The sequence below is a fragment of the Ovis canadensis genome, chromosome 7, assembly GCF_042477335.2.
Source record: "Ovis canadensis isolate MfBH-ARS-UI-01 breed Bighorn chromosome 7, ARS-UI_OviCan_v2, whole genome shotgun sequence".
In the NCBI taxonomy this organism is placed as follows: Eukaryota; Metazoa; Chordata; class Mammalia; order Artiodactyla; family Bovidae; genus Ovis; species Ovis canadensis.
Genome location: NC_091251.1, coordinates 75932854 through 75960456, shown reverse-complemented (window position 1 = coordinate 75960456; position 27603 = coordinate 75932854). Strand labels below are relative to the sequence as shown.

General features: G+C 36.0%; 1 protein-coding gene across 6 annotated transcripts in view; it reads left to right on the top strand.

Annotated features, from left to right (window-relative positions):
• The window catches only part of FERMT2 (FERM domain containing kindlin 2), a 72272-nt gene that overhangs the window by 29370 nt on the left and 15299 nt on the right, over positions 1 to 27603 (top strand). For 3 of the 6 annotated variants that reach the window (XM_069597925.1, XM_069597923.1, XM_069597922.1), the window contains exons 3-8: positions 91 to 324; positions 14803 to 14937; positions 21382 to 21414; positions 21741 to 21966; positions 22362 to 22464; positions 24837 to 24944. In XM_069597925.1, the coding sequence (XP_069454026.1) occupies positions 91 to 324; positions 14803 to 14937; positions 21382 to 21414; positions 21741 to 21966; positions 22362 to 22464; positions 24837 to 24944 (839 nt within the window). The remainder of the gene's footprint in view (positions 1 to 90; positions 325 to 14802; positions 14938 to 21381; positions 21415 to 21740; positions 21967 to 22361; positions 22465 to 24836; positions 24945 to 27603) is intronic. The other 3 variants (XM_069597927.1, XM_069597926.1, XM_069597924.1) reach the window with 1 other exon arrangement.

The window sequence follows — 27603 nt, the reverse complement described above, 5'->3', positions numbered from 1 at the left end:
ATTAAATACCGAGTTACTTAGTTTTCTGCTTGTAATTTCTCTCAAGGCAGTCCTGCAGATTTTTAAGTGTTTTGTTTGTTTTTTTAATAGACGTAAAAAAAGATTGGTCTGACCATGCTCTGTGGTGGGAAAAGAAGAGAACTTGGCTTCTCAAGACGCATTGGACCTTGGATAAGTACGGCATTCAGGCAGATGCTAAGCTTCAGTTCACCCCCCAGCACAAGCTGCTCCGCCTGCAACTTCCCAACATGAAGTATGTGAAGGTGAAAGTGAATTTCTCTGATAGAGTCTTCAAAGCTGTTTCTGACATCTGTAAGACATTTAGTAAGTACTATATCAATTCTTCATGAAATTATGAGTTTTATGATATGTATATGGCTGACATTGAGTTTATCTCAAAGAGTAGGGATTGGGGTGAGCAAGCTGTGCTTGTGCATATGTGAAATTATTGCTTTATTCTTTAACGTTTTTATATTTAAGATAAAGAAATACTGAGTTAAACTAAAACAGGAGTCTGGTAGAGCTCTTTCCTTTCTAGAAGTATATCGTATATTTATTATTATTAAATACCTCCTTCTGATGACTTTATTTTTATGGAAAGGAGAAGGGAACAGGCATTATTTTCTGAGGAATGTAGCTTTTGTAGTGTTTCAGTGCAAATCAATATTTGCATTGATTCAGGCAGATTGTGTCACTTCCTTCACTGAAGGGCTGACACAGTTCCTAAGGAAATGACCACGTGTGTTGGCATCCTTCCTTAACCAGTCTACACTTTGACCACTCTTGTAGCAGTTCTGTTTATGTTTTCTGAAATGAGATGTGGATTACATTTGGTTGACCCAGTTCTGTCATATGACAGGAAGTATTTAACCATCAGAGAAAATCTGAATCATTGTCATCATTAGTACATAATTCTGTTGTATCATAGATTTGGGGGAAATACAGGACAGTACTGTTTTGATCTAATAACTCAAATTATAAGGTTTTTTATGTTTAATGGAATTTCTAAGAAAAATAAAAATACAGAAAAATACTAAGACTTATGTAACATTCACCTAAATATCACTAGAATTAATAGTTGATGTTTTGTCATTTTGCTAACCTTTTAAAGTCAAATAATATAGGTAAAGTTCTTGATTCGTATTCTTGTCTAATTTCCCTTTATAAAGCAGCTACTGTCATAAGGTTAGTGTGTATCTTTCCAGTACTTTTGAAAATACCTAAATACACATGCACATATACATATTCATGTCTGTGAGTGTGTATACTCAAAAAATATGTTGCTGTAGTTGTTTTTCAGTATCTTACATTATTTTGTACATGTGTGGTGGAATTTCTCTTTTGTGTTTGTGTAAAAGTAGAAGGTAGAATTGTTTTGTTTTAAGTGTATACATGATTCATTTCGGATACTGTCAAATTGCGCTCCCAAGTGGTTGTACCGGTTTATATTCCAACTCGCAGTGTGTGAAAACCCACTGCCCGAAGCCATCACTAACACTTGAGTGTTGTCAGTTTTTAGTGTTCGTTTCTCTGAGTGAAAAAAATTTTAGTTTATGAGGATAACTGTGTTTTTATGTCTCAACTGGCTGTTTCAGTTTCTTTTTAGAATTGCTTGTTTATATCACTTATCAATTTTTTTTAATTAATAAACTTTTTTTAGAGTAGTTTTAGGTTCACAGCAAGATGGAGCAGAAAGTACAGAGTGTTCCTGTTTACTCTCATTCCCACACATACAACCTCCCCACTGTCAACACTCCACACCAGCGTGGGACATTTGTTACAATGATAAACCTTCATTGACACATCATTATGACCCAGATTCCATGGTGTACATTAGGGTTTACTCTTGATATTGTACAGTCCACAAGTTTGGACAAATGTACAACCATTATTATAATACCATACAGAATAGTTTTACTGTTCTCTAAATCAGTGCTCTGCCTTTCCATCCCTCCACTACCAACCCATGGCAACAGTTCATCTCTCTACTGTCTACGTAATTATGCTTTTTACAGAATGTCGTACAGTTAGAATCATATATAGCGTTTTCAGATTATCTTTTGCTTAGTAATGCAGATTTAAGTTTCCTTCATGTCCTTTGATGGCTTGATAACTCATTTTTTTTAAAGCGCTGAATAATATCCCATTGTCTGTATGTGCCAGTTTACTTTCCACATCTACTGACAGATATCTTTGTTGTTTCCAAGTTTTGCAACTATAATAAGGTGCTGTAAACATTTATGTGCAGGGTTTTTTTTTTTTGTGAACTTGTGTCTTTTACTCCTTTGGGTAGATTCTAAGGCAAATGGTTGTTGGACCACATGATAGGAAAATGCTTAGTTTTGTGGGAAACTGCTAAACTGTCTTCCAAAGTAGCTATGTCATGTTGTGTTCACATTCAGTAGTGAGTGAGAGTTTTCATTGCTCTAATCCTCACCAGCATTTGGTGTTGTCAGTATTCTTGATTGTGGACATTCTGATAGATGTGTAGTGGCTTAGCACTGTTATAATTTTGCATTTTAATGATGACATATAATGTCGGACATATTTTTATATGTTCATTCGCCACCTATACATCTTTGGTGAGGTGTCTGTTTAAAAGTCTGTGCCCTATTTTTTAGTCAAGCTTTTTGTTTTTTTTTTTACTGTTATATTTTAATAGTTATTTATATACTTTGGGTAATAATCTTTTGTCAGATATGACTTGCAAATATTTTATCCTGGTCAGTGGCTTATCTTTTCTTTTTCTTTGGCAGTTTCTTTCACAGAGCAGAAATTTTTAATTTTTATAAAGTCTAGCTTATCAGTTATTTCTTTAATGGTATGGTGTGTAATTATTTTTTATAAATACGTTATTGAATTTGATTTACTAATAGTTTATTAAATATTTTTGCATTTATGTTCATTAGAGATATTGTTCTATAGTTTTCTTGCAATGTCTTCGTTTGATTTTAGTATTAAAAGTAATGCTAGCCTCATAGAATGAATTAGGAAGTATTTCCTCTGCTTCTGTCTTCTGAAAGAGATTGTGGAGTATTAGTATAATTTCTTCCTCAAAGGTCAAGGAGGAAAGCTCCTTGACATGGGTTTTGGCAATGATTTTTTGGATATAGCATCTAAAGCACAGGCAGAAATAAACAGGTGGGATTACATCACACAACAAAATTTCTATGCAGCAAAAGAAATGATCAGCAAAATGAAGTATAATCTATGGAATAGGAAAAAATATCTGCAAGCCATATATCTTATAAGGAGTTAATATCCAAAATATATAAAGAGCTCAATATCAAAATCCCCCAAATAACCCAATTTAAAAAATGGGCAAAAGACCTGAATAGACATTTTCCAAAGGAGTTTTACAAATGGTCAACGAGGTACGTAAAAATGTGCACATCACCGCTGATCATTAGGGAAATACAAATTAAAACCACAGGAGATATAGCTTACTTGTTAGAATTCAGTTCAGTCGCTCAGTCGTGTCCGACTCTGTGACCCCATGGACTACAAGCACGCCAGGCTTCCCTGTCCATCACCAGCTCCTGGAGCTTGCTCAAACTCATGTCCATCGAGTTGGTGATGTTAGTCTTATTAGAATGGCTATCATCAAAAAGACAAGTGATAACATGCTGGCAAGGATGTAGAGAAAAGAGAACCCTTGGGCACTCTTGGTGGGACTGTAAATTGGTGTAGAGACTATGGAAAACTGTGGAGGTTCCTCAAAAAACTAAAAGTAGACTCTCCCATATGACCCAGCAGTTCCACTTCTGGGAACATAGCCGAAGGAAATTAAAACATTGGGTCAGAGCGGTAACCGCACCCCCATGTTCATAGCAGCATTATTTATAATAGCCAAGACATGCAAACAAGGTCAAAAGGTGCAAGATAAGTTAAGCACTCGGCGATGTGGTATATGCATGTTGACGAGAGTCAACACTACTGTATGGTTTATTTGGAATTTGTTAAGAGAGTAGATCCTAAGTTCTTAACACAGGGGAAATACTGTGGTGATCAGTATGTGTAAGTTCGCAGTATGTGTAAGTCAAGTCATTATGCTACACCTTAAACTTACACAGTGTTGTGTGACATACCTGAGATACGTCAGGCATACCTCAATAAAACTAGAAAAAATGTTTGGTAGAATTTAAGTGAACCTGTCTGGCCCTAGTGCTTTCTGTTTTAGAAGGTTATTATTGATTCAATTTTTTAATAGGTACAGGCTTACTCAGATTGTCTGTTTCTTTTCTTGTGTGACTTTTGGCAGACTACTTTCTTAGTTTTTTATTTGGTAAGAATTATTTCTTCTGTTATATAAGAAAACGCTCCTGTGTAGTGATTAAATGAGGTTCTTTGTTATATTTTACTTTCCTTTTTTAAAGAAACCCTTCTGGCAAAGGCATGCCAAGTTCTTTTATATATAAGGTAAGTTCTGACATGCAGGCTTTACAAGTGAAGAGCCTTATTAAGAGTAAATGAAAAGTTCATTTGTGTCATTTTTTTAGATTCCACTTATAAGTGATACATGAATATTTCTCCTTGTCTGACTTTACTTGATATTCTGATGTGTCCTGGCCTAGTTTTAAGTTTATTCTGTTTTTATTGTAATTCTTAAATTTATGGATTTATAGTTATCAAATTGTGTAATTTTCAACCATTAGTTCTTCAGATAATTTTTGGTGTCCCTTCCCACACTTGCTATCATTTGCTGGACTTGTTTCATATATGCTAGAGCAATTGTTATTCTTCTGTAAGTTGCTGATGTTCTCCTTTTTTTGGTCTTTATTCTCAGTTTCATCTTGGAAAGTGTTCATTGCTATCTTCAAATTCATTGATCTTCTGTTAATCCCATCCAGTGTTCATTTCAGATGTAGTTTTCATCACTAGAAGTTTGGTTTTGGCCTTTTAAAAATACATAAGGTTTAATTTTTTTCTTTATTTTTATGCGTTTCCGTTCTTAAACATGTGGAGTGTACTTATAATAGCCATTTTCATATCTTTGATTACTGATTCTATAATTGTTTATATCATCAATTCTATAATTGATTATATAATCTGTTACACCCCCCTTCAACTTTGCTCCTGATAATGGGCTGTATTTTCCTGCCTCTTTTTTGGCTGGTAATTTCTGTTTGAATGTTAGAGTCTGTTAATTTTACACTGTTGGCTGAATTTCTTTGTGTATTCCTTTAAGTAATGTTGGGGTTTTGGTGTTTTTTTTTTTTTTTTCTGCCAGATTTTTCAGTCAGATTACCTGGAATCAGTTGGATCCTTTTGATACTTGCTTTTAAATGTTAAGGGCAAGTCCATTAATCTGGAGCTAATTTTCTTCTGGGGATTCTTCTCAATATCCAGTGTATTAGGAAAACTTTCCCTTACAGGTACACAGATCCGTATTCACCCAGATTCCAGAGGATAATTGCAGATCTCCAGAGCCCTCTTCTCTCTGGTACTCTGACCCACAAATTCTAGTCATCTTGGCCTCCCTGGGTTCCATCTCAGATGTCTGAACTCAGCAAGACCTGACTCTGTTTGCCCCCTCCCCACCCTGAACTACTTCAAGACAGTAAGCTGGTATACCCAAAGAGCTCATTGTGTTTTTCTCTCCTCTCCTGTTCTCCTTGTTGTCTAATATCTGAAAAACTTTCTTTCCTATTCCTTTGTTTACATAAAGCAGGAGGGTAAATCACTTTTTTACTACTCTGTCTTGTTATTAGTTGCTAAGTCGTGTCCAACTCTTTGCAGCCCCATGGACTGCAGCACACCAGGCTTCCCTGTCCTCCACTGTCCCCTGGAGTTTGCTCAAATTCATGTCCATTGAGTTGATGATGCCATCCAACCATCTCATCCTCTCTGTTGCCCCCTTCTCCTCCTGCCTTCAATCTCACCCAGCATCAGGGTCTTTTCTAATGAGTCAGCTCTTTGCATCAGGTGGCCAAAGTATTGGCGCTTCAGCTTCAGCATCAGTCCTTCCAGTGAATATTCAGGGTTGATTTCTTTAGGATTGACTGGTTTGATCTCCTTGTTAGCTTCTAGAGGCCTCCTGAATTCCTTGACTTGTGACCCTCCTCCTTTTTCAGAGTCAGCAACAGCAAGTCCAGCTCTTCTTACTTCTCAAGTCTATGTGACTTCTCCTGTCTTATCTCTCCTCTGCTTCCTTCTGCTTTTCTGTTAGACAGACTTCTTGTGATTGCTTTGGACCCACTGAGAGAATTCAGGATAATCTCCCTAAAATCAGTTGATCAGTAACCTTAATTCCATTTGCAAAGTCTCTTCACGGCAGTTGCTAGATTAGTGTATGATTGTATAACCAGGAGCAAGAATTTTAAGGGGCTGCCTGCCACAGATTCCTTTCTATAATGTCTATCAGTTGCTGATTGTCCATTCATACAGATACCTGATAAGAAGCTCTAGTTGAATGGGGTTTAGCTTGTTTAGCTTGTCTCCCTCTAAGGGGTATTTAGACATTGAGCAAGCCTTTTCAAATGTCAGTATCTAAAGGATCTTTTCTCTAGGGCTTTTCAGATTTTCCTCCAAGGAATCCTAAAGGGTGTGTATCTGAGGGGTAGGTGTAATTCAGTATGGGACAGGATTCATTTTTCTTGTCTCTGTTTTGAGCACATGATCATGCTTAATGTTTAGCATAGGGAGTCCATGTGTTTCCCATTGGCATCTCCTGCAGACACCTTGATTTTCTGTTTACTAAGTATTTGCTTGTCTCCCATCTGGCTTTTGTCTCAACATTTTTCTGATGTTGCTGATCTGATGTTTTTCTCCTGTTTTGTCCTTTTAGGTTCATATTTTACTTCTTTACATTTTGGTATGATTTTTGGAAAACAGTGAATGTAAATGCAGGAACTCAACCTACATGTTTAGCTGGAAACTCTTAAGAAAATTCTGCTTTTAAACAAAATTTGTTTTATTATTTTACCTGAGTACCCTTCTCTACTCCTTTATTTCCCATTTCCTCAGCCCCATAATTTTTGAGATACATATGCACTATGTATATTACATAATTATATAGGTAATTTATGTTACCTGTCTTCCACTAGACTTGTACTCTACTTGATAACATTGATTTTGAACATTGGATTTTATTGCTGTATAGTTTATCATTTTGTTATAAATAGATCCTGGATCACTGTTTTGTGTAGTGACTCATAAATGCTACTATCTCTTTATTATTGAACTGTAATTTAGCATAAAGGAAAGGCAGCATTGTATTTTGGTATGCCCATTTTAAAGATTTTACATCTCACAGGCCTGTAAGTGTATTTTATTTTAATCTAAACCTTATTTAATTATTTGTGTTCTTCACCAAGCCCACTCGTACACATGTGATTCAGATTGCTAAATTCACTAGTTTAATTTCTTCCTGATGTAAGACACAGAGTAAATACATAAGTCCTAGGTCCCTTTATCATTATAATAGTATCACATATGGATTTACTATTTTTGGTTATTGCTGTAATGAAATGAAAAGCACTTACAGACGTCATGTGTAGCCAGCAGCTACCTTGCTGCATATAGAACTGCCTGTCGTTAGAGAAATAAGATGTCGTTCTCCTCTTCCTACCCTTTCCCTTAGCTGCAAGCTCTCAAGAAAAAGTTGGAATCAAAATTACCTCTAGAGATTTAAAGTTGAGATATGATTGACACATAAATGTAAACATCAGGTGTACACCATAATGATTCCGTATTTATATGTATTGTAACATGATCACCACAATAAGTTTAGTTAACATCCATCACTAGAACTTTTATAAAACAAGCTGTTGGAGGCCCTGAGTCACTAAGAGTATTATCTGGGGGTGTGACCTAAACATTTGTTTTTAATATAATTACTTTTACATCACAGGCAGTTCTCACGGGCACATACAGTTAGGAGCTGCTTCATCTGCCTATGAGCGAAAAGCTAGTTAACAGTTAACAGTACTCATTTTTCTAAAAATGTTCATAGCTGGTTTGTGAGCTGACAGGAAATGGCCCGTGAACAAAAATCTCAAAGGATGAATCATGTAGTGCAGTGATTTTCAAGAAGAAAGAAATTTAGGAGGCGTTTTGCTTGCTTTCGTCTCTCCCACCAAACTTGGTAATGGTAAACTGTGGTAGAAGCAGGTCATATCTCTCAGGCGTGATTAGTTTTATGTCCTATGTACTTTTTAGATTTTTCACCCTGTACCAGTTTATGATTTGCTTTGGAGAAATGAATGGGTGGAGAGACAGATTACCACCACCACCCTGCCCCCATTTAATACTGAAGTAGAGGAGACAAGTGATTATTCAGAAGCTTGGAATTTTCTAATGTCTATTTATTCCCAGCATGGCAGTGGTGGCATTTAGAGTTGAGGATATGCTGAGAATTGAAAGTACAATCCATAAATCATTAGATCTCTTAGCATGCTAAATCTTCTTTCTTTTAAAAGTATTCTAGGAAATGATGATTCAGTTCTGTTAATTAGATAAATATGGCTCAAAAGACATACTTGAAATCATCTTCTGAATTTCTGAATCTACATAGCACAACTTAACACTACTGATTCAAATCCCCAAAATTACTTTCAAGGATAAATGGGTTACCTTTGTTATGGAATTGTGTCCTTGGGCTCTTTAATCAATAGAAATTGAAAAGAGGAATTCAGGCACGGCTTCATTGGGACTCATGCTATCCCAAAGCAAAAACAGGTAACAAGTCCCCTCGCTCATTCTCTGAGGGAGGGTGGGCTGGTTCCTTAAGTGGGGATCTGGTGGGAGCAGATCTGTGGGTTGGGCTGGAGGGCTGGTTAGATGATCTGCCCACCCCTTGGTGCTGGGTGCGGGGATCATGCTCAGTACCCTACTTCAGCTCCCAGCATCTGCAAAATGAAAGTTGGATTGAGGCCTTTTTGTATCTTATTGTTCATAATTCCCCTGATTGCACATGCATGCAGTTGTTCTTAGTTCCTTATAAGTTCTTTGTTGCTTGAGGAGACATTTGTCCAGGTGCAGGCACTGTGGTAAAGGGTCCCAGGTCCCAGCCCTGTCTCAACTTGAATATACAAGACTGAAGAAAATCTTTGATTTTTAATTTTATGACTTTAGCTAAAGAAGTCACTGTATTACTTTTAACTTTAAAAAGACCTGCCTGGAAGCTTAAGTGACAGAATTTAAGGAACAAACATTTATTTTTAATATCATCTCTGCTGTTTAGTACCTAAGATGTTCACCTACTCTTTGTTAAAGTATTTGTTCAGAACAGTTTTACTGCTAATTCCATGTTCATGTTTCAGAAAAGTATTCACCCCGAAATAGCATGTAAGTACAAAACAAAAACCTAATGTATACCAGAGTGTTCCTAATAGTAAACTATAATAACCAACAGAGAAACAACAAAAAATAATCCATTTAGTTATTGAAAGATTTTGATTTCTTTTTTAAACATGGTTCAAGGTGTAAATAAGTAAAAAAGAAAGTTCAGTGTGGTTTGCAGTGGTATCTACCATGTTAACTTTTATATGCAAATTAACTTTGATCTGAAGAAAGTGAAAGTCACTCAGTTGTGTCCGACTTTTTGCAACCCCATGGGCTCTACAGTCCATGGAATTCTCCAGGCCAGAATACCATGGAGAATAGGGTGGCTGTTCCCTTCTCCAGGGGGTCTTCCCAACCCAGGGATAGAACCCAGGTCTACCTCATTGCAGGCGGATTCTTGTACCAGCTGAGCTACCAGGGAAGCCCTGATTTGAAGAAATCTAGCAGAATGCAGTGGCACCCCACTCCAGTACTGTTGCCTGGAAAATCCCATGGACGGAGGAGCCTGGTGGGCAGCAGTCTATGGGGTCACTACGAGTCAGGCACGACTGAGCAACTGCACTTTCACTTTTCACTTTCATGCATTGGAGAAGGACATGGCAACCCACTCCAGTGTTCTTGTCTGGAGAATCCCAGGGACGCGGGAGCCTCTGGGCTGCTGTCTGTGGGGTCGCACAGAGTCAGACACGACTGAAGCTACTTAGTAGTAGCAGCAGCAATAGAAAAATGAGCAAAGGAAGGAATAATGTAAATAGCTAAAAACCCATGGGGAAGTGTAGATCATCACTAATAATCAAAGAAATGTAAATTAAAACAAGGAGATAAGCATACTGTTTTAAAAATAAAGCTTTAAAAAAATAATACATGTACCCATGTTGCTACATTTTGGCCTTAAAATTCATTTAACCTTTGATCCAGTAATTTATTCCAGTGAATTTCTAAAGAAATAAAACGTGAAAAAGTAGATATATATAGATGTTTGTAGAACCGTTATTTATAATGGGCACAGTATTGGAAGAATGGGCACAGTTTTATACATCTGTTAGAATCACTGATTCACATAGTCATATTCCATTTTTCACAAACAGGGTTTAAATATCTTAATACTTTCTTGTAATTTCCAAATGTATACCATAATTGTATATTTTTTTTTATTAGAAAAAGACATTAATAGCTAATACTTAAGAAGTAGTTACTGTATGTCAGGCCCTGTGCAATCATTGAATTTTCATAAACACCTCCTGTGGTGGTAGTTTCATTTACATTTGAGGAAACTTGGATGCTAGTAGGCTAATTAGTAGCTTTCCCAAGTCATGCAGCTAATAGTGTAGCTGAGATGTGAATCCAGGTAGTTTGGCTGTGTGCTTCTGCCTCAAGTTGTGCATCATCAGCTCTGCAGCAGTGTGGCCAATCCTAGTTCTAGTTTTCCTCCAGATAAAAAGCTTCCAGAGTTCCTAATACTGGGTGGAGTTCCTAATACACAGTGGAGACTGTGGGTTTCTGAAAGTACAGATTACCTGCTGTCAAACTCTGATCCAGTGACTTAGCAGTCTGCAGCATTACAAGTTAGGCAGGGACTTGGATTTCATTGTCTGTTCTCCTCATACTGACAGATGGTGTAGATGGCACCAAACACTCCAAGAACACAGCAAGCACTTTTCCTTTCCACTGCTTTTTTCCTTGGCTTTCCCTCTCTTTACATTTTATTTTTTAATTAACTTTATTTTTGTATAATTGATGTACAATAAACTGTACTCATTTAAAGTGTACAGTTGAATGAGTTTGACACATGTTTCCATCTCTGAAACTATTAATACTACAATCAGGATATAGAACATTTCCATTAACTATCAAACTCTAACAGTCACTGATCTGTTTGTCACTGTAGATTTGCTGTCATTTTCTGGAGTGTTGTGAATGAAATCATGCAGTACATACCCGTTTCTAATTGGCTTCTTCTACTTAGATGATAATTTTGAGATGCATTCATGTTATTGAATATATCAGTAGTTCTGTGTTGTTTTTTTTTTTACTGATGACTTGTATTACATTCTAAGAGTAGTGTTTCACTGATACGAAAATATAACATGTTCTTCCACCTGTGTTATTTCTAGTTTTGAGTTCTGTGACTAAAACTATTATAAATATGCTTTTCATTTTCTTAAATAAGAGTGGAGTGTCTAACTTTATAAAGAACATGTTTAACTTTATAAAGAACTGGCAAGGTGTTTTCAAAATTTTTCATTTCACGTTCCCAGCAACTGAGTATGAGAGTTCCACTTTCTCTCCATCCTTACCAACACTGGGTATTATCAGTCTTACTCATGTTGGCCACTCTGATGGGTATATTTGTCTCTTGTGGTTTTAATTTTGCAGTTTGTGACCATTAATGTTGAGCATCTTTGCATATGCTTCTTGGCTATTCTTATGTATTCTGTGGTGAAATGCTTATCCAAATCTTCAGCCCACTTGTCTGCTTATTATTAAATTGTATGGGTTCTTTATATATTTTGGATACAAGTCTTTTGTCAGATATACATAATATATTATGTGAATATTTTGTCCCAGTATACAGCTTGCCTTTTTGTTTTCACAACAGTTTTTTTTTTTTTCTTGTAGTAAAGGGCAGGTTTTTTTTTTGTTTGTTTTTTAATGAGGGGTATGGATATCCTATCTAAGAAATATTTGTTTACTTAAATTTTCTTTAGGTCTATGATGTGCTCAGTTGCTCAGTCATGTCCAACTCTGCAACTCCATGGACTATAGCCCACTAGGCTCTTCTGTCTGTTGGATTTTTTTAGGCAAGAATGCTGGAGTGGGTTGCTATTTACTCCTCCAGGGGATCTTCTGAATCCAGGAATCAGACCCTTGTCTCCTACATTGGCAGGCAGATTCTTTGCCACTGTGCCACCTGGGAAGCCCAGGCCTATGATACATGAAATTAATTTTTGCATATTGCATTCAATGAGGGCTCATGTTCTTTTTGAAAAATACATGAATCTCTCATTTAGCACTGTTTATTGAAGAGATTAAAAAAAGCAAGAGAGTTCCAAAAAACCATCTACTTCTGATTTATTGACGACACCAAAGCCTTTGACTGTGGATCACAACAAACTGTGGAAAATTCTTTAAGCAATGGGATTGCCAGACCATCTTACCTGCCTTCTGAGAAATCTGTATGCAGGTCAAGAAGTAGCAATTAGAACTGGACATGGAACAACAGACTGGTTCTGAATCGGGAAAGGAGTATGTCAAGGCTGTATATTGTCACCCTGCTTATTTAACTTCTGTGCAGAGCTTATTACGAGAAATGCCAGGCTGGATGAAGCACAAGCTGGAATCAAGATTGCCAGGGGAAATATCAATAGCCTCAGATACACAGGTGACACCACCCTTATGGCAGAAAGCAAAGAACTGAAGAAACTGATGAAAATAAAAGAGAAGAGTGAAAAAGTTGGCTTAAAACTCAACATTCAGAAAACTAGGATCATGGTATCTGGTCCTGTCACTTCATGGCAAATAGATGGGGAAACAGTGACAGACTTTATTTGGGGGGGGTCTCCAAAATCACTGCAGATGATGACTGCAGCCACGAAATTAAAAGACGCTTACGCCTTGGAAGAAAAGCTATGACCAACCTAGACAGCATATTAGAAACCAAAGAGATTATTTTGCCAACAGTGGTCCATCTAGTCAAAGCTATGGTTTTTCCAGTAGTCATGTATGGATGTGAGAGTTGGACTATAAAGAAAGCTGAGCCCCAAAGAATTGATGTTTTTGAACTGTGGTGTTGGAGAAGAGTCTGAGAGTCCCTTGGACTGCAAGGAGATCCAACCAGTACATCCTAAAGGAAATCAGTACTCAATAATCATTGGAAGGACTGATGCTGAAGACACTAAGTCATGTCCGACTGTTTTGCAACCCCATGGACTGTAGTCTGTGAGGCTCTACAGTGGCTACCTGATGCAAAGAACTGACTCATTGGAAAAGATCCTGATGTTGGGAAAGATTGAAGGTAGGAGGAGAATGCGGACAACAGAGGATGAGATGGTTGGATGGCATCACCAACTCAATGGAAAAGAGTTTGAGCAAGCTCCGGGAGTTAGTGATGGTGTGCTGCAGTCCATGGGTCGCAAAGAGTTGGACGCGACTGAGCGACTGAACTGAATTAATGGATTTCCCTTTTCCTTTGAATTGCCATAGCACCTTTGTCCAAAATAATTGGCTGTGTCTGGATTTGTTTCTGGGTCCTCTCTTCTAATCCATTCATTTATATGTTATCAGTTGGCCAGTAATTGCACAGTTTTAATTGCTATGGATTTATGATGTCTTCAAATCAGGTAGTTTAGGTCTTCCAACTTTATTCTTTTTCAAAATTGCTTTCACTGTTATAAAATTTATAAGGAAATGAGAACAATTCTACAATCAAATTGTTCAGAAGAGTAAACTGGAATTTGGATTAGAATTTCGTTGAATCTTTAGCTCAGTTTGGGAGAAACTGACTTAACTTGGGATTCCCTGGTGGCTCAGTGGTAAAGACTCTGCCTGCCAATGCAGGAGAGGCAGGTTTGATCCCTAAGTCTAGAAGATCCCTTGGGGAAGAAAATGGCAATCCACTGCAGTATGCTTGCCTGGGAAATCCCATGGACAGAGGAGCCTCGCAGACTACAGTCCATGGGGTCAAAAAAGAGTTGAACATGACTTAGTGTCTGAACAACATCACTGACTTTTTACTCATTCCTGCTGTTTATGGACATGGTATATAATATGTAATATATATAAACTTATTTGGGTCATTTTAAATTCTTTTTGTGTAGCCATTTTGTTTCTTATATATTTTTTGTTTTTTTAAAAACCCACTTGGTGATTTTCTTTTTTTTTTTTTTGATGGGCGACAACTTTATACTCCTGGCTATCACTAACTGTACAATTAGAGACACAGAATTGTAGAAGAGCAGACAGCAGACACAGGAAAATATCAATCTTCATTATTTTTCCCATTTTTCATTATGTGTACACATCAGGTTCTTCACATGAAAATGAATAGAATAAACTCAGAAACTTGTACATTTGGTATCAAGGTAGAAAAGTTTGAGTTGATTAAAATTTTGAGATTTGATAATGGTATGAAAATATTTTTTACTTCATATATCTAGTATAACTTATATACAGAATGAAGCAATCATATAATATAAACCTTAATTCCATAGAGTTTTGGTTTAAAATATATATAAATAAGAGCTCTATTATTTTCTTTCTGTACCATAGTATTATCTTTCTATTAGGTAATGACATTTATTGGATAGTTACAAATTAAGTGTGCTTTGGTATATTGTTTTTAAAAGTGTCATATTCTAGTGTTTTGCATGGTGTTAGTATCTGGCAAAATACAAACATGCACAGAAAGAAATTACAAGTTCTTGTTTTGAAATGGATTCATAGATTTACCAAATGTAATAATGTGTTTAAACTTTCCATTTTCCCAGTAAAATAATGTTTTTTTCTTAACTGTAACAGACATCAGACACCCTGAAGAGCTTTCTCTATTGAAAAAACCCAGAGATCCAACAAAGAAAAAAAAGAAAAAGCTAGATGACCAATCTGAAGATGAGGCACTTGAACTAGAGGGGCCTCTTATCACTCCTGGATCAGGTGAGTCTTTGACTAAGCATGGGTTCGGTGTGAGAACCATGAGAGCTGTATGCGTGCATGGGGTGGGGGGTGTGTATTTGAAATATAGTTGATTTACAATATTGTCCGTGTGTGTGTATGTATTTGAAATATAGTTGATTTACAATATTGTGCTAGTGTGTGTGTGTGTGTGTGTGTATTTGAAATATAGTTGATTTACAGTATTGTCCGTGTGTGTGTGTGTATTTGAAATATAGTTGATTTACAGTATTGTCCGTGTGTGTGTGTGTATTTGAAATATAGTTGATTTACAATATTGTGCTAGTATGTGTGTGTGTGTGTGTGTATTTGAAATACAGTTGATTTACAGTATTGTGCTAGTTTCAGGAATTGCAGCACAATGGTTCATTTATTCATTTATACACAATGATTCATATATACATACTTTTTCAGGTTCTTTTCCCTTATAGGTTATTAAAAAATATTGAGTACAATTCCCTGTGCTGTACAGTAGGTCTTCCTGTGTGTTTTTGATATCAGTATAGATGGACTAAATAGTCTGGAGAGTGGTCAGGTTAAAGAACGCCCTCCTTCTGCATCTTTTCCCTCAATCTTTACATCATCACAAGAGTCTGTCACATGCAGATCATCGTGTCAGATGTTAGTAGTTGAATCAATAAAAAGAAGAGCTGGTTCTGTGCTCAGGAAAAGTCAAAAGGAGACAGTACCTTAACTTGCCTCAGTTCTCGGCATTTCGGAAATTGGAGGGTTTTTTTAGCATTTAGTTCCATTTTGGGTGTATTTTGTGGGAACCGCCACTAATTTAGTTAAGACATTATTACTTCTATCAGGTTACTTAAAGCGTCTATGCTTTACACACGCTAATCTCTTAGTGCCTCTCTTGTTTCTTGAAGAAGCTTTCTCAGATTTCCTTCCGTTACCTCCCCAACCTGAATTAGGTATCCTGCTGTTATAAGTCACCAGACGTTTCTGTATTTGGTATAATTTTATGTGTTCTCCCCTAATAATTGTGAGGTCCTACATGAAGAGACTGTTTCTTACCTTTCTGTTACTAGGACCTAACAGCATATGGCATACAGTAGGAACATGGGCAGTGTCTGTTGAGAAGTTAGATGATTAATCAATTAGGTTACATGGTTCTTTGGTTCCTGAAAATTGATTTCCCTTGTTTCCATTGGCTGCACATTTATAAATCCATTTCTTAGGCTAGATCTCAGAAGCAAATAAATAAACTAATTTTACTAATTCAGTTCATTCCTGTTTTTGAAAATTCTGGGGTGATGATGATGGTAATGAAAGTAAACAGTGAACACAGACTTATGTATGCCCAGAGCTATTTCACACGCTTTACCCATGGAAACTCATTTAATTCTCACTACAACCCATCAAAGTGGGTTATGTTATTATTCACATATAAGGATGAAAATATTACAGCACAGTAAGATTCAGTTCAGTCGCTCAATCATGTCTGACTCTTTGCTAACAGTAAGGTTAGGAGCCATAAAAAAGGCTAAACACCAAAGAATTGATGCTTTCCAATTGTGGTGCTGGAGAAAACTCTTGAGAGGTAACCCTTGGACTATAAGGAGAGCAAACCAGTTGATCCTAAAGGAAATCAATCCTGAATGTTCATTAGAAGGACTAATGCTGAACCTCCAATACTCTGGCCATGTGATGCAAAGAGCCGACTCACTGGAAAAGACCCTGATACTGGGAAAGACTGAAGGCAGGAGAAGAGGGAGGCCAAGGATGAGATGGATAGATAGCATCATCAACTCAGTGGACATGAATTTGAGCAAACTCTGGGAGATAGTGAAGGACAAGGAAACCTGGCGTGCTACAGTCCATGGGGTTGCAAAGAGTCAGACATAGTGACTGAACAACAAAGATTAGGAACATCTAAGGTCTCATACCTTGTAACCTTTATATCACTGCTCCTGTACTGATTACATCTTGGAGCTACCAAGAATTAAGATAGTCCTTACTCTTAAGTAATTTATAGGCCAGTGGGAAACCATAGTTACTGTATTTAAGGAGGTAATACATAAATGTTAAATGAATATTATAGAAATAATGTTGTAGGAATTCAGAAGACAAAACAATTCCAAGTAGGGTGTATTCAGTTTTCAGGTTGGGGAAGTAAGTTTGTGAATTGGCTAGGATTCCAGTGGCTAGGATTTTGATAGGAAGAATAGGTGATCCAAGTAGAAAGAATTATATTAACAAAGAACATCCTGGCAAAAGAAAAGTACAAGTTGTGTAAATAAACCATTTGAGCCAGTTCATGGGGGATAAACCTCCAAGGAACTTTTGGATCACACTGGAGGGTATTTAATGTCAGACTGAGGAATATAGGCTAGTGCACTGGTTTCTGAATATGGTACAAAATGAACAAATCATTACTTAGAAAGAATGTCAAATTTAATTCCAGTAAAATGTGGAGGAGGGAATGAGGGGAATAGTGGTAGAGCCTACAGACTAAGGAAGTCAGAGAGTAAAAGAAGGCGTCTGTCATTAGAATCCGATTAGAATCTGATTTGGACTTGATGTTTATATAGATGAGGCCATGTGACAGTAGAGAGAATCTCTGCTTTCAGTTTTTGGTTTTTTATTTTTTTTAGTTTAAATGAAAACTCAATTCTTAAGATGAAGAACTACATAGAAAGGTATATTTATGGGATGATTTTAGAGTGGTTGAAATCGGGCAGGATTGGTCTTAGAACTGCAAGGAAGAGCTTTTATGTAGTCCTTTAAGAAAAGACAAAAGTTAAAAGATAATGAATTAAGACAAGGGAAAGCTACAAATATTTTAGAGTAAGTAACTGGGTTTCTTTTCTTTCTTGTTTTAAATTGAGGTGTTACATACAGTAAAATGAACAGATTTTAAATTATAGATGAATATTTGCCGATACATACAACTTGTCACTACCCAAAACTAAGTATAGCATGTAACATGATACCAAGACCCCAGAAGGCCTCTTGCATGCCTTTCCCTGTGCCTCTCTCACCACAGAATAGGCTGGTTGGGCTGGTTCTTGAACCTCGTGTGAATGGAATCATACACTGTGTGTGCTCTCTTGCCTGTGAAGTGACTGTTTTCAGTTGAAGGATTTTTTTTAATAGGTTTAGTTGTCTACATCCAAACAGTTTAAAAACATTTGAGGAGTTGATGTGAAATGCTAAGAAAGTACACAAAGATAGTGATATGAGAGGACTGATTATCTATAGAGAAGTCCCATACACACATGAAAAGTAATGAGATTAATTTTTAAAAGAAATACTAAATATCAAGTTTGCCTGCTTTTATGATTTGTCGGTCTTATTAGTCAATGTTTGGACCAAAGGCTGACAGATTTGACCAGTTGCATATTATGTTCATACAAATAGCAACAGGTCTGTACATCTCAGCTTATGACGTCTTCTGGGGGTCAGACACTGTGCCCAGTGCTACACAGAGGTTCCTGTACCGCAGGGTGTGATAAGGAATAGATGTAATTTTCATTCTACTGAGGCAGAAACAGGCTCAGTTTCCTTTAGTGCCTGTGTGCTTCCTGTATTATAAGCATCTATGTGAGCATGGTTAACAATTATATATTTATGTGTTTGCGTATTTTCATTTCATCCTTACACAACATCTGTGATTTTGGTGGCATTATCCCCACTTTACTTACAAGGAAAGAACATTACAAGGGTTAGGTAATTTGCCCAAGGTCACAAAGCTAATCAGGGACACAGCTAGGATTCCAATCCAGATTGGTCTGGGTCTAGCACTCATATATCAAACCATTATGTAACATCATTTCTCCAGTTTTTAATATTTAAAGGTGAATACTTTGTGAAATATTGGTGTGTAAATTATACTTCAACAAAGCTTTTTTATTTAATGTTTCAAAAGGTAAAGGATCATGAGTGAATTAGCAATTCTCAGACTTTAGTCAGATTCTTACACAGAAAAATGATAAAATTCTGAGTGTTTACATACCTTGTTTACAGGCTGTGCTCAGGTGACACACTCTCTAGTGCTTTGCCACTTGCTGGCTGTAACTAGGTAAATATCTATTCTCCAAGTACCTGTGAGGAGGGAACCATTTAAAGTAGCATGATCCCATGTCTGGGGGAAACAATTTTTCCATTAAGAATTAACTTTACTGTTTAGTACTGGTTTACAGATTTCTAAAGATTTACTATGGAAGTAGAAAATTACTTCATTAAGAACTTTTCCAGGAAATCTTAAAGGCAGCTCGACAAAGGAAAAGTCAGGGTCCTAACGTAATCGAGAAAGTCAGGAAAATCACCATGCAGGATGCCATTGTTCCTAACTAGAATTTGCCATTTTAAACATCAAAGCATTTTTTTAAAACTATTCTTTAATTATAAAAGTAATGAGTTTCTAATATTTATAGTAGGTGGCCCATACTGTCATGCTTGTTAAAGTCTTTGTTTCTCACCCTGATAGTTTTTAAGTTATCATTCTGTGGTGTTCAGCAAACTCATATATTTTGTTGCTGAGTACATATGCTACCTCATCTTACCCTTTATTAGTTTTCTGCTTTAAATATGGTTTAAATTGGGCAATCAGGAATACAGGCTGGTTGAGATTGTCACTGAACTGGGACTTAAAAGGAATTTAAAATGCACATACCCTCTGACCTAGCAGTGCTGCTAGAATTGGGAAATAAGTACAAAAATGTTTATTGGAATGCACTGTCTGCCTTAGCAGTGGCGACGTCAGTAATAAAACTCTAAAATGAATAAATGCACACATTTATTCATTTTACATATTCAGTGCACACATTGGGAATGGCTTAAATAAGTTATGGTACCTGGGAGGCAGTATGTTTAGCTGCAGTTGAGTCAGACTGCTGATTTATAACTTGGCTCTGCAACTTAATAGTTCTTGACATTGGACAAACATATGAACTTCTCTGTGCCTCAGTCTGCTCCTTTCAAATGACGACATATGAGCTATTACTGTAGGCTGCCTAACAACAAATAGGAAAATGAAGTGAAAGTATGGAATGTAGATTATAACAAAGTGTAGGTAAATAAGAAGGAAGGGAATCGATTGAATGGCTGATTCTATTAGGTGTCCCGAAACGTAGGGGAATATATTTTGTTATAGAAACTTCATAAAGAAGTTTCATTTCCACACCTTTTTTACATGTATAGTCTCTATAGCAGAATTATCCTTTGCACAATTGAGCTGGAGTATTGTTCTCAGCCCTTTTATAAGTAACTCTTTCACAAAATGCCCTTGTATTTTAAGGTTCTTTGCTTTACAACTAAATATTCCAGTTTTTTTCCTCAAAGGTTAAAAGGGAACATTACAGCCTTTGTTTCTTCACATTCTACATGTTCACATTCTACAAATTGTTTTAGTATTCATTGGGAGAACACATTTAGAGGTATCAAATCAAATAACCCTGTGGTTAGTAAAAGGTTTTTTTGTTTGTTTTTTTATTTTTTTGCTCTATGTTCTCTTCCTAGACTCTGTCTTGACAACTTTAAATATCTCTAGCCTTACCATCACTTTTTCATGGGTAGTTGTTTCTATCATTCTGTGTTTATGGGTAGTGTATAGTTAGAGATGACAGGAAAGAAATTCCTAAGCATATTCCTAAGTTAGGTAAGGAAAACAGCTATTTCATTAACAGCATCCATTTAACAATGTGACACCCATGTACACATTTTCTTTTTAAAAATTGTTACTGCAGGATAAAATGTATTAACAGGGTTGGAACTTTGAAGGGGATGTGCTTTTGCTTAATGTCATTCTGAATTTTTTTTTAAAGTCTTAATCAAATCTCAGTTTTTGTAGTTTAAATGACAGAGAATAGATCATCAGTGGACTAATTCAAAACAAAATTTTTTTTAATGTAGCCTCTTTTTTTAAAAGAAGTATTTAAAAAAATGTATGCCTGCCCTTTAACACTAAGGAAGCTGAAGATTAAAAAGATAATATCTCTGTAACTTCAGGGGATTAAATATAAAATGCACTTTTGTTAGCCTCTTTCTAGGGCAAAATTTATATATCCTTTTGCTTTAATATTTTATTTCTAACTGTTGGAGCCAGTTCAACTATTCATTGTGAAAACAACAACATAAAATTATTATCTTAATTTATGTGAATTTATTCAGTTACATTGAGCTGTCTTAAAACAGGGTATGGTGATTTCAGAGGGTGATAAATATACATGTTTGTCACTAAACACATGCCAAGAGCACAACCTCATTGTTTTGAGTTGAACAAAAGCTCATTTTAGGTTATAGCTTCTAAGGTTCTTTATTCTTAAATTCACTTAAAATATTTATTTCAGTTTATGATTCACAGTTAGGAAAATCTGTTTTCCTTTTCCCATTTTCTTTTCATTTTCATTCTTTGTTTCTGTCTTCTATTGTTGCCTTTCCTTTACCTTCTGAACTCCTTTCTTTCCTTTTCTATAGGCACTGATGTTCTTTACATTGGCCCTCTGAAAGGTGAGCCTTGGCACAATTAAAAAACAAAAGTGCTGGTCTGTCTGCTTCAGCAATATCCTTAACTTATTCTAATTCTCTTGAACTGTTTTCCCTAGAATTTCTACCAACTTAATTATATTTTTGACCTCATTGTTACATGTTCTTAATGCTATTCAAGTAAAGTTAATTTCATGTGTTTCTAAGAGGTAAAATAATGTACTAAAGCTTTCCCTTCCAAAACGAAGTTTGTGTTTCACAGTGTGTTTTACATCATTATAGCATGTATTACTGAAAACTAAGATAACTATCCTTCATACTTACTACCTGTTTTTCACATTATTTATTAGGAACTATATATTCAAGCCCAGGACTTTATAGTAAAACGATGACCCCTACTTACGATGCTCATGATGGAAGCCCCTTGTCACCAACTTCTGCTTGGTTTGGTGACAGTGCTTTGTCAGAAGGCAACCCTGGTATACTTGCTGTCAGTCAGCCGATAACATCACCAGAAATCTTGGCGAAAATGTTCAAACCTCAAGCCCTTCTTGACAAAGCAAAAATCAACCAAGGGTAAGTTTTTGTTTTATTTGTTACTGTTTTTTTGCTATTATAAATTACAAGGTTTTTTTTTAACTGAAGCATAGTTGATTTACAGTATCCTGTTTCAGTTGTACAGCACAGCAGTTCAGTTTCATATATATGCATGTGTGTGTGTCTGTACGTACAACTGAATACAGTTGTGCAATAGGTCTTTGTTGGTTGTCTTATTTTATAAATAGTAGTGTGTATATGTTAATCCTAGCCTCCTAATTTATCCCTCCCAACCAAGGGTAAGTTTCTTTTTTTTTTTTTTTTTTTTGGTAAGTTTCAAAATATAGATACAATTTAAGAATTTCTTTATCTACATAGAGGTAGAAAATTAATTCTGTCTTGCTTTGTTCCACTGTGTTTGTTAATTTGTCCAGGTGGCTTGATTCCTCAAGATCTCTCATGGAACAAGATGTGAAGGAAAATGAGGCCTTGCTGCTCCGATTCAAGTATTACAGCTTTTTTGATTTGAATCCAAAGGTACCGAGGGTTTAGAGGGATCTATTTTTGTTTCTCTTTGTTTCTTGGAAGTTGGTGGGTTAAGGAATTGCTTGGATATGGATAGCAAGTCTTGAATATAATATTAGAAGCTCAAAACTTTGGACACAATTGCCAGTATTTTAAAGAAGTCTATTGTTTTAGTAGGTTGGAAGCATAACTAAACCCTTTCTTTTTGTTAAGATAATTGAATTGTTGGTTGATTTGTATTTTTTAACTTTCTTTTATATTGAAATATAGTTGGTTAACTATGTTGTGGTAGTTTCAGGTGTATAACGAAGTAATTCAGTTATACATGTATCTGTTCTTTTTCAAATTCTTTTCCCATTTAGGCTGTTAGGTAATATTGAGCAGAGTTCTTTGTGCTGTATAGTAGGTCCTTCTTGGTTATAACTTCTAAATACAGCAGTGTGTACATGTCAATCCCTAACTATTCTTTCTGCCACTCTTCCCCACTGGTAACCATAAGTTTGTTCTGTAAGGCTGTTTCTGTTTTGTAAGTTCTTTGTATCATTTCTTTTTAGAATCTGCTTATAAGCAATATCATACCATACTTTTCTTTCTCTGTCTGACTTACCACTCAGTATGACAATCTCAGTTTCCTCCATGTTGCTGCAGATAGCGTTATTTCATTCTTTTTTTTAAAAAAAGATTTATGTATTTTATTTTAGTTTTGGCTGCGCTGGGTCTTTCTTGCTGTGCGTGGGCTTTCTCTAGTTGTGGCGCACAGGCTTCTCTGATTGCAGAGCACAGGCTCTAGAGCGCATGAACTCAGTAGTTGTGGTGCACAGGCTTAGTTGCTCTGCAGTTTGTGGGATCTTCTGGACCAGGGATTGAACTGGGGTCCCCAGCATTACAGGGCATATTCTTAACCACTGGATCACCAGGGAAACCCTGTTTTATTCTTTTTAATGACTTCGTAATATTCCATTGTATATATGTGTGCCACATCCTCTTTATCCATTCCTCTGCTGATGGATGTTAGGTTGCTTCCATGTGTTGGCCTCTGTTGATGGATATTAGGTTGCTTCCATGTCTTGGCTATTGTAAGCAGTGCTGCACCTGCAATGAGCATAAGCTTGCATGTATCCCTTTTGACCATGTTTTTCTGTGGATATATGCCCAGGAGTGGGATTGTGGGATCATATGGTAGCTCCATCTTTAGTTTTTTAAGGAATCTCCACACTGTGTTCCATGGTTTGTATTTACTACAGAGTTGGTAACGTTAGTTTATCTTTTTTAATATCTCTCTTCAACTCTACTTTAGGTAGAAGAAAAGTTTTCTGAAAGATTACCTGTTCAGTTACTTTCAAATTTCTAATTACATGTGCCAGATGTTGCTTCAAAAAAATTCTTTAAAAAAAAAAATTCTAAAAAAAAAAAATTCTTTTTAAGTCTACATTTCTCTGAGTTTCACAGCCAAACATTGTTATATGTTTTTACTGTCAAGTGGTTGTCATCATCTCTGCTACTGAAATACTGTGCTTTTCTGATAAGATGTAAATTTGCTATAAAATCTGGAGTGTTTCCCCCAGAAAATACATGACACAGAGATTTGGATCTTTTGCTTTTGTATCATCCTTGTGGGTGGGGGGACTTCTCTTGTCTGCCTCTCATACTTTTCATGTCTAGATTGTAGCCTAGATTTTAATGTATGTATTTATCATCTTAAATTATGTGCTTAAATAATACTTTGTATAACACTAAAATATATATAGAATTATAAAAAATCATTTTAATTCTTTTTTAGGCTGTATCATACCTAATTTTGGTAAACCCAAAGTTTTCTGGGAACACAGTTACATTTGCATGGGGTAGGAAGGGGCTATGCATTTTGTTACTATTCTAAGATATATTACTACTAGTTTTTATTAATATAACTGGATAATTCAGTAACACTTAGGTCTTTTCCACAAATGTGTATGTGCCCTTTATTTTGAATTTTTAAAATAATTATTGTTTCCAAGGACCTGCTACTTTGTCTGGGTATGCATTTCCACAGTAAGCAAATGTTCCCTGAAATAATTAATATACTCTGTGATTATGACATGTTAGTGTAAGTTGCAAAACAATACTGAAAAGCAGTCAGTGCTGCCTTACTTTAATGTCTTCAAGTTAAATTCCTTTTGTTAAGGCCTAGTGTACCTAATGGTTATTACCCTGGAAAATAACATACAGGATCTACTCTTAATACTGAATATGTAAAAATCTTTTGGCATATTTTAATGCCATTTTTTAATGAAAAATTAGAGATGGCATATATAGATATATATAACCCTAAGGGTAGCTTTTTTCCTTATTGTTAATGTTAAAGGTAACATATTACAAAAGAATTGTATCTCTTTTTGCTGCAGTATGATGCAATCAGAATCAATCAGCTTTATGAGCAGGCCAAATGGGCTATTCTCTTGGAAGAAATTGAATGCACCGAAGAAGAAATGATGATGTTTGCAGCCTTGCAGGTAGTGAAGAGTATTGGTAAATTGGACTTTAAAGGGGAATGGGTAGGGGATTATTTACATGGTAAAGTGGCATAGTAATTCCAATAGTATTTTTATATAATGTTTTATTTTTTGCTATGTAGAAAGTGAATAGACACTTAGAAGGCAAAATATGTGAATTTAATTTTTTTGTCTTATGTAAGAGTTTAGTGGCATACTTAAATAGTTACTTTTCTGTATCCTCCAACCCCCAGATCTATATTAGCTTAAAACTATCCAGTTTTCCCCTGGAAATAAAATCCATATTAAAAATCAGATTTCTGAAATGAAGCCTTGCATAACTTCATAAATTACTGGGAATGATAATATTTGTAAAATGGGCTATGGCAGAAATTAATACTTTTTAAGATGATAAAATTTTAATAGAATAGTAAAACTAAACATAAATAAGTCTTTAGAATGGAATTCCTTAAGAAGCAAGTAACTAACATTAAACTAGTATTTTTCCAGATGTGGATCTTGCATACCACCTATTTCAGAATTATAGTAGGGCTTACTAAGAAATTAATGTCCACTGATCTCCCCTCTGGTAAAGTAATATTAGGACGGCACCCACAGTTCCGCATTCTTAGAGACACTGAGGTCTGACTGACCACTAGATTAATCTTTCTAGATGAATCATTTCAGCTATGTAAGTGTTCTCAGATTATGGTGGAAATCCATTTTCACGTAAAGTTCTGATTAAGTTGATGTTCTTTGAGTTCTATAAGCAAAAAGAACATTTAGTTTTGAATGTCTTTTACTTTAACAGTGATTTAATTCTTCATTAGAACACAAATAAAAATCCTCTCCATCTTCCATATTCTTTTATGTACCCAGAAAAGTTTCTCAGTTAAGACTCACAACATTGTTTTTTCGAGAGGAAGAACAGTTCATTTCTTCTCTGTTTATATTCTAAAAGAGGGAAATCAAAATGAACCCCAGATGGAAAATGAATGACAGATGAATTAGTGTAATTATTTATTTTCTAGAGACTTGCTTAATCAGTTAAGACTCTTTATGTCTCTGGATCATTAAGGCTACCTGAAGAATTTCTTGAATTAAACTCTGGAACAGTTTTTGGAAAATATCTCACTTGGTTACAGCATTGTCTCTACATTTTTCCCACTTAGAGTAAGGGCTTTTAATTCTCTAGTGAAAATTTTACTGATGACAAAGTAATAAGAAAACTTGTAAAATGTATATGGAGAAAACCACAGCTTTTCTTATATATTATTTCATTTTTTAAAAAAGCCAACAGTTATATGCAGTGCCCAGCACACAGTAGGTATTCAAAAAGTAGTTATTGAATGGGTGTACACATAGTCATATTGTCACAGAAATGGAACTATTCTGCAGCTTTCCCCAGCTCCCACCCCATCCAGTGAACATTAGATATTCCATTTCGATTCAGTAGAAAAACACTTCAGAATGCTGGATTTTAATTCATGGAGACTGAATGCCCCAAAGCATAGATTTCCCTGGACCATTTTAGAATCTAGATTCAGTGAGAGAAATTTGGACTACAAATCCCCTGAGTTGTTAGAAGCCTTCCCAGAGACTGACCCAAAGCCTCTTGGAAGCCATCCAGCACAAGAAGAGGAAAACTCGGAAAATATGGCAAGGAGATGCCTACTATTTTTTATTTTAGACATAGGCTGCACCCTGAACTATTCTCTTATTAGAGCTTCTGGTTCCTTGTGTAATAAATCTACAATAGTAAAAAGAAACAAAGTACTTCAGAGTAAGAAGTTGTGGATTTTGGAAAGTTAGAAAAGTTAGTAACACTATTTTTTAAGCATTTAGGTCCAATCATGTATTGTAACATTTAACAGCTGCCCCATGCACATTTGAAAGCAAAGCTGAATTTTATGACCTGTCCCATTCAGCCAGGATTTCTCCAGTATAACTCATAAGGACCTTCTGCATCAGATTCATCTAAGGCACTTAGCAGCCTGGGGCCCAGGCTGGACTCCAGATTTGCTGAGTCAGAATCTCTGAGGGTGAACCTAAGCATCTCTATGTTTAACCAGCTCTCCATATGCTTCTTATTATACTCTGATATTTGAGACCACTGCCTGAGAGCCTCAACCTACCTCCTTCTCCATGGTTTGTGAATATGAAAGTTTCTACCATTATAAGGATCTCATTTCAGCACAACTGAAGATAACAGCCAGAGAGTAGTAGTTGTTAGTTGCTAAGTTTGTGACCCCATGGACTGTATCCCAACTGTAGTCCATAGACTATAGCCCAGCTGTAGTCCTCTGTCCATGGGATTTCTCAGGCAAGAATACAGGAGTGGGTTGCCATTTCCTTCTCCAGGGGATCTTCCCGACCCAGGGGTCAAACCTGTGTCTCCTCCATTGGCAGGCGGGTTCTTTACTACCTAGCTACGAGGGACCATAGCTAGCGACTAGTCATTATTAATTCACTAAATCTTAAAATAGAGGAACCTGTTGGCCTCTATTAGTTAATTAGATAATTGGCCTCAGCATTAGTTTACTAACTGTTCCCATGAACAGATTGTATTTGGTGAATGAATCCTTAAGAAATATGGATTGCTCCTTATTTTGTGCTCTGAAAGATAAATGATTTAAGTGATGCTTAACTTTGTATAAAACCTCTTAAGTTTAGCATCAGA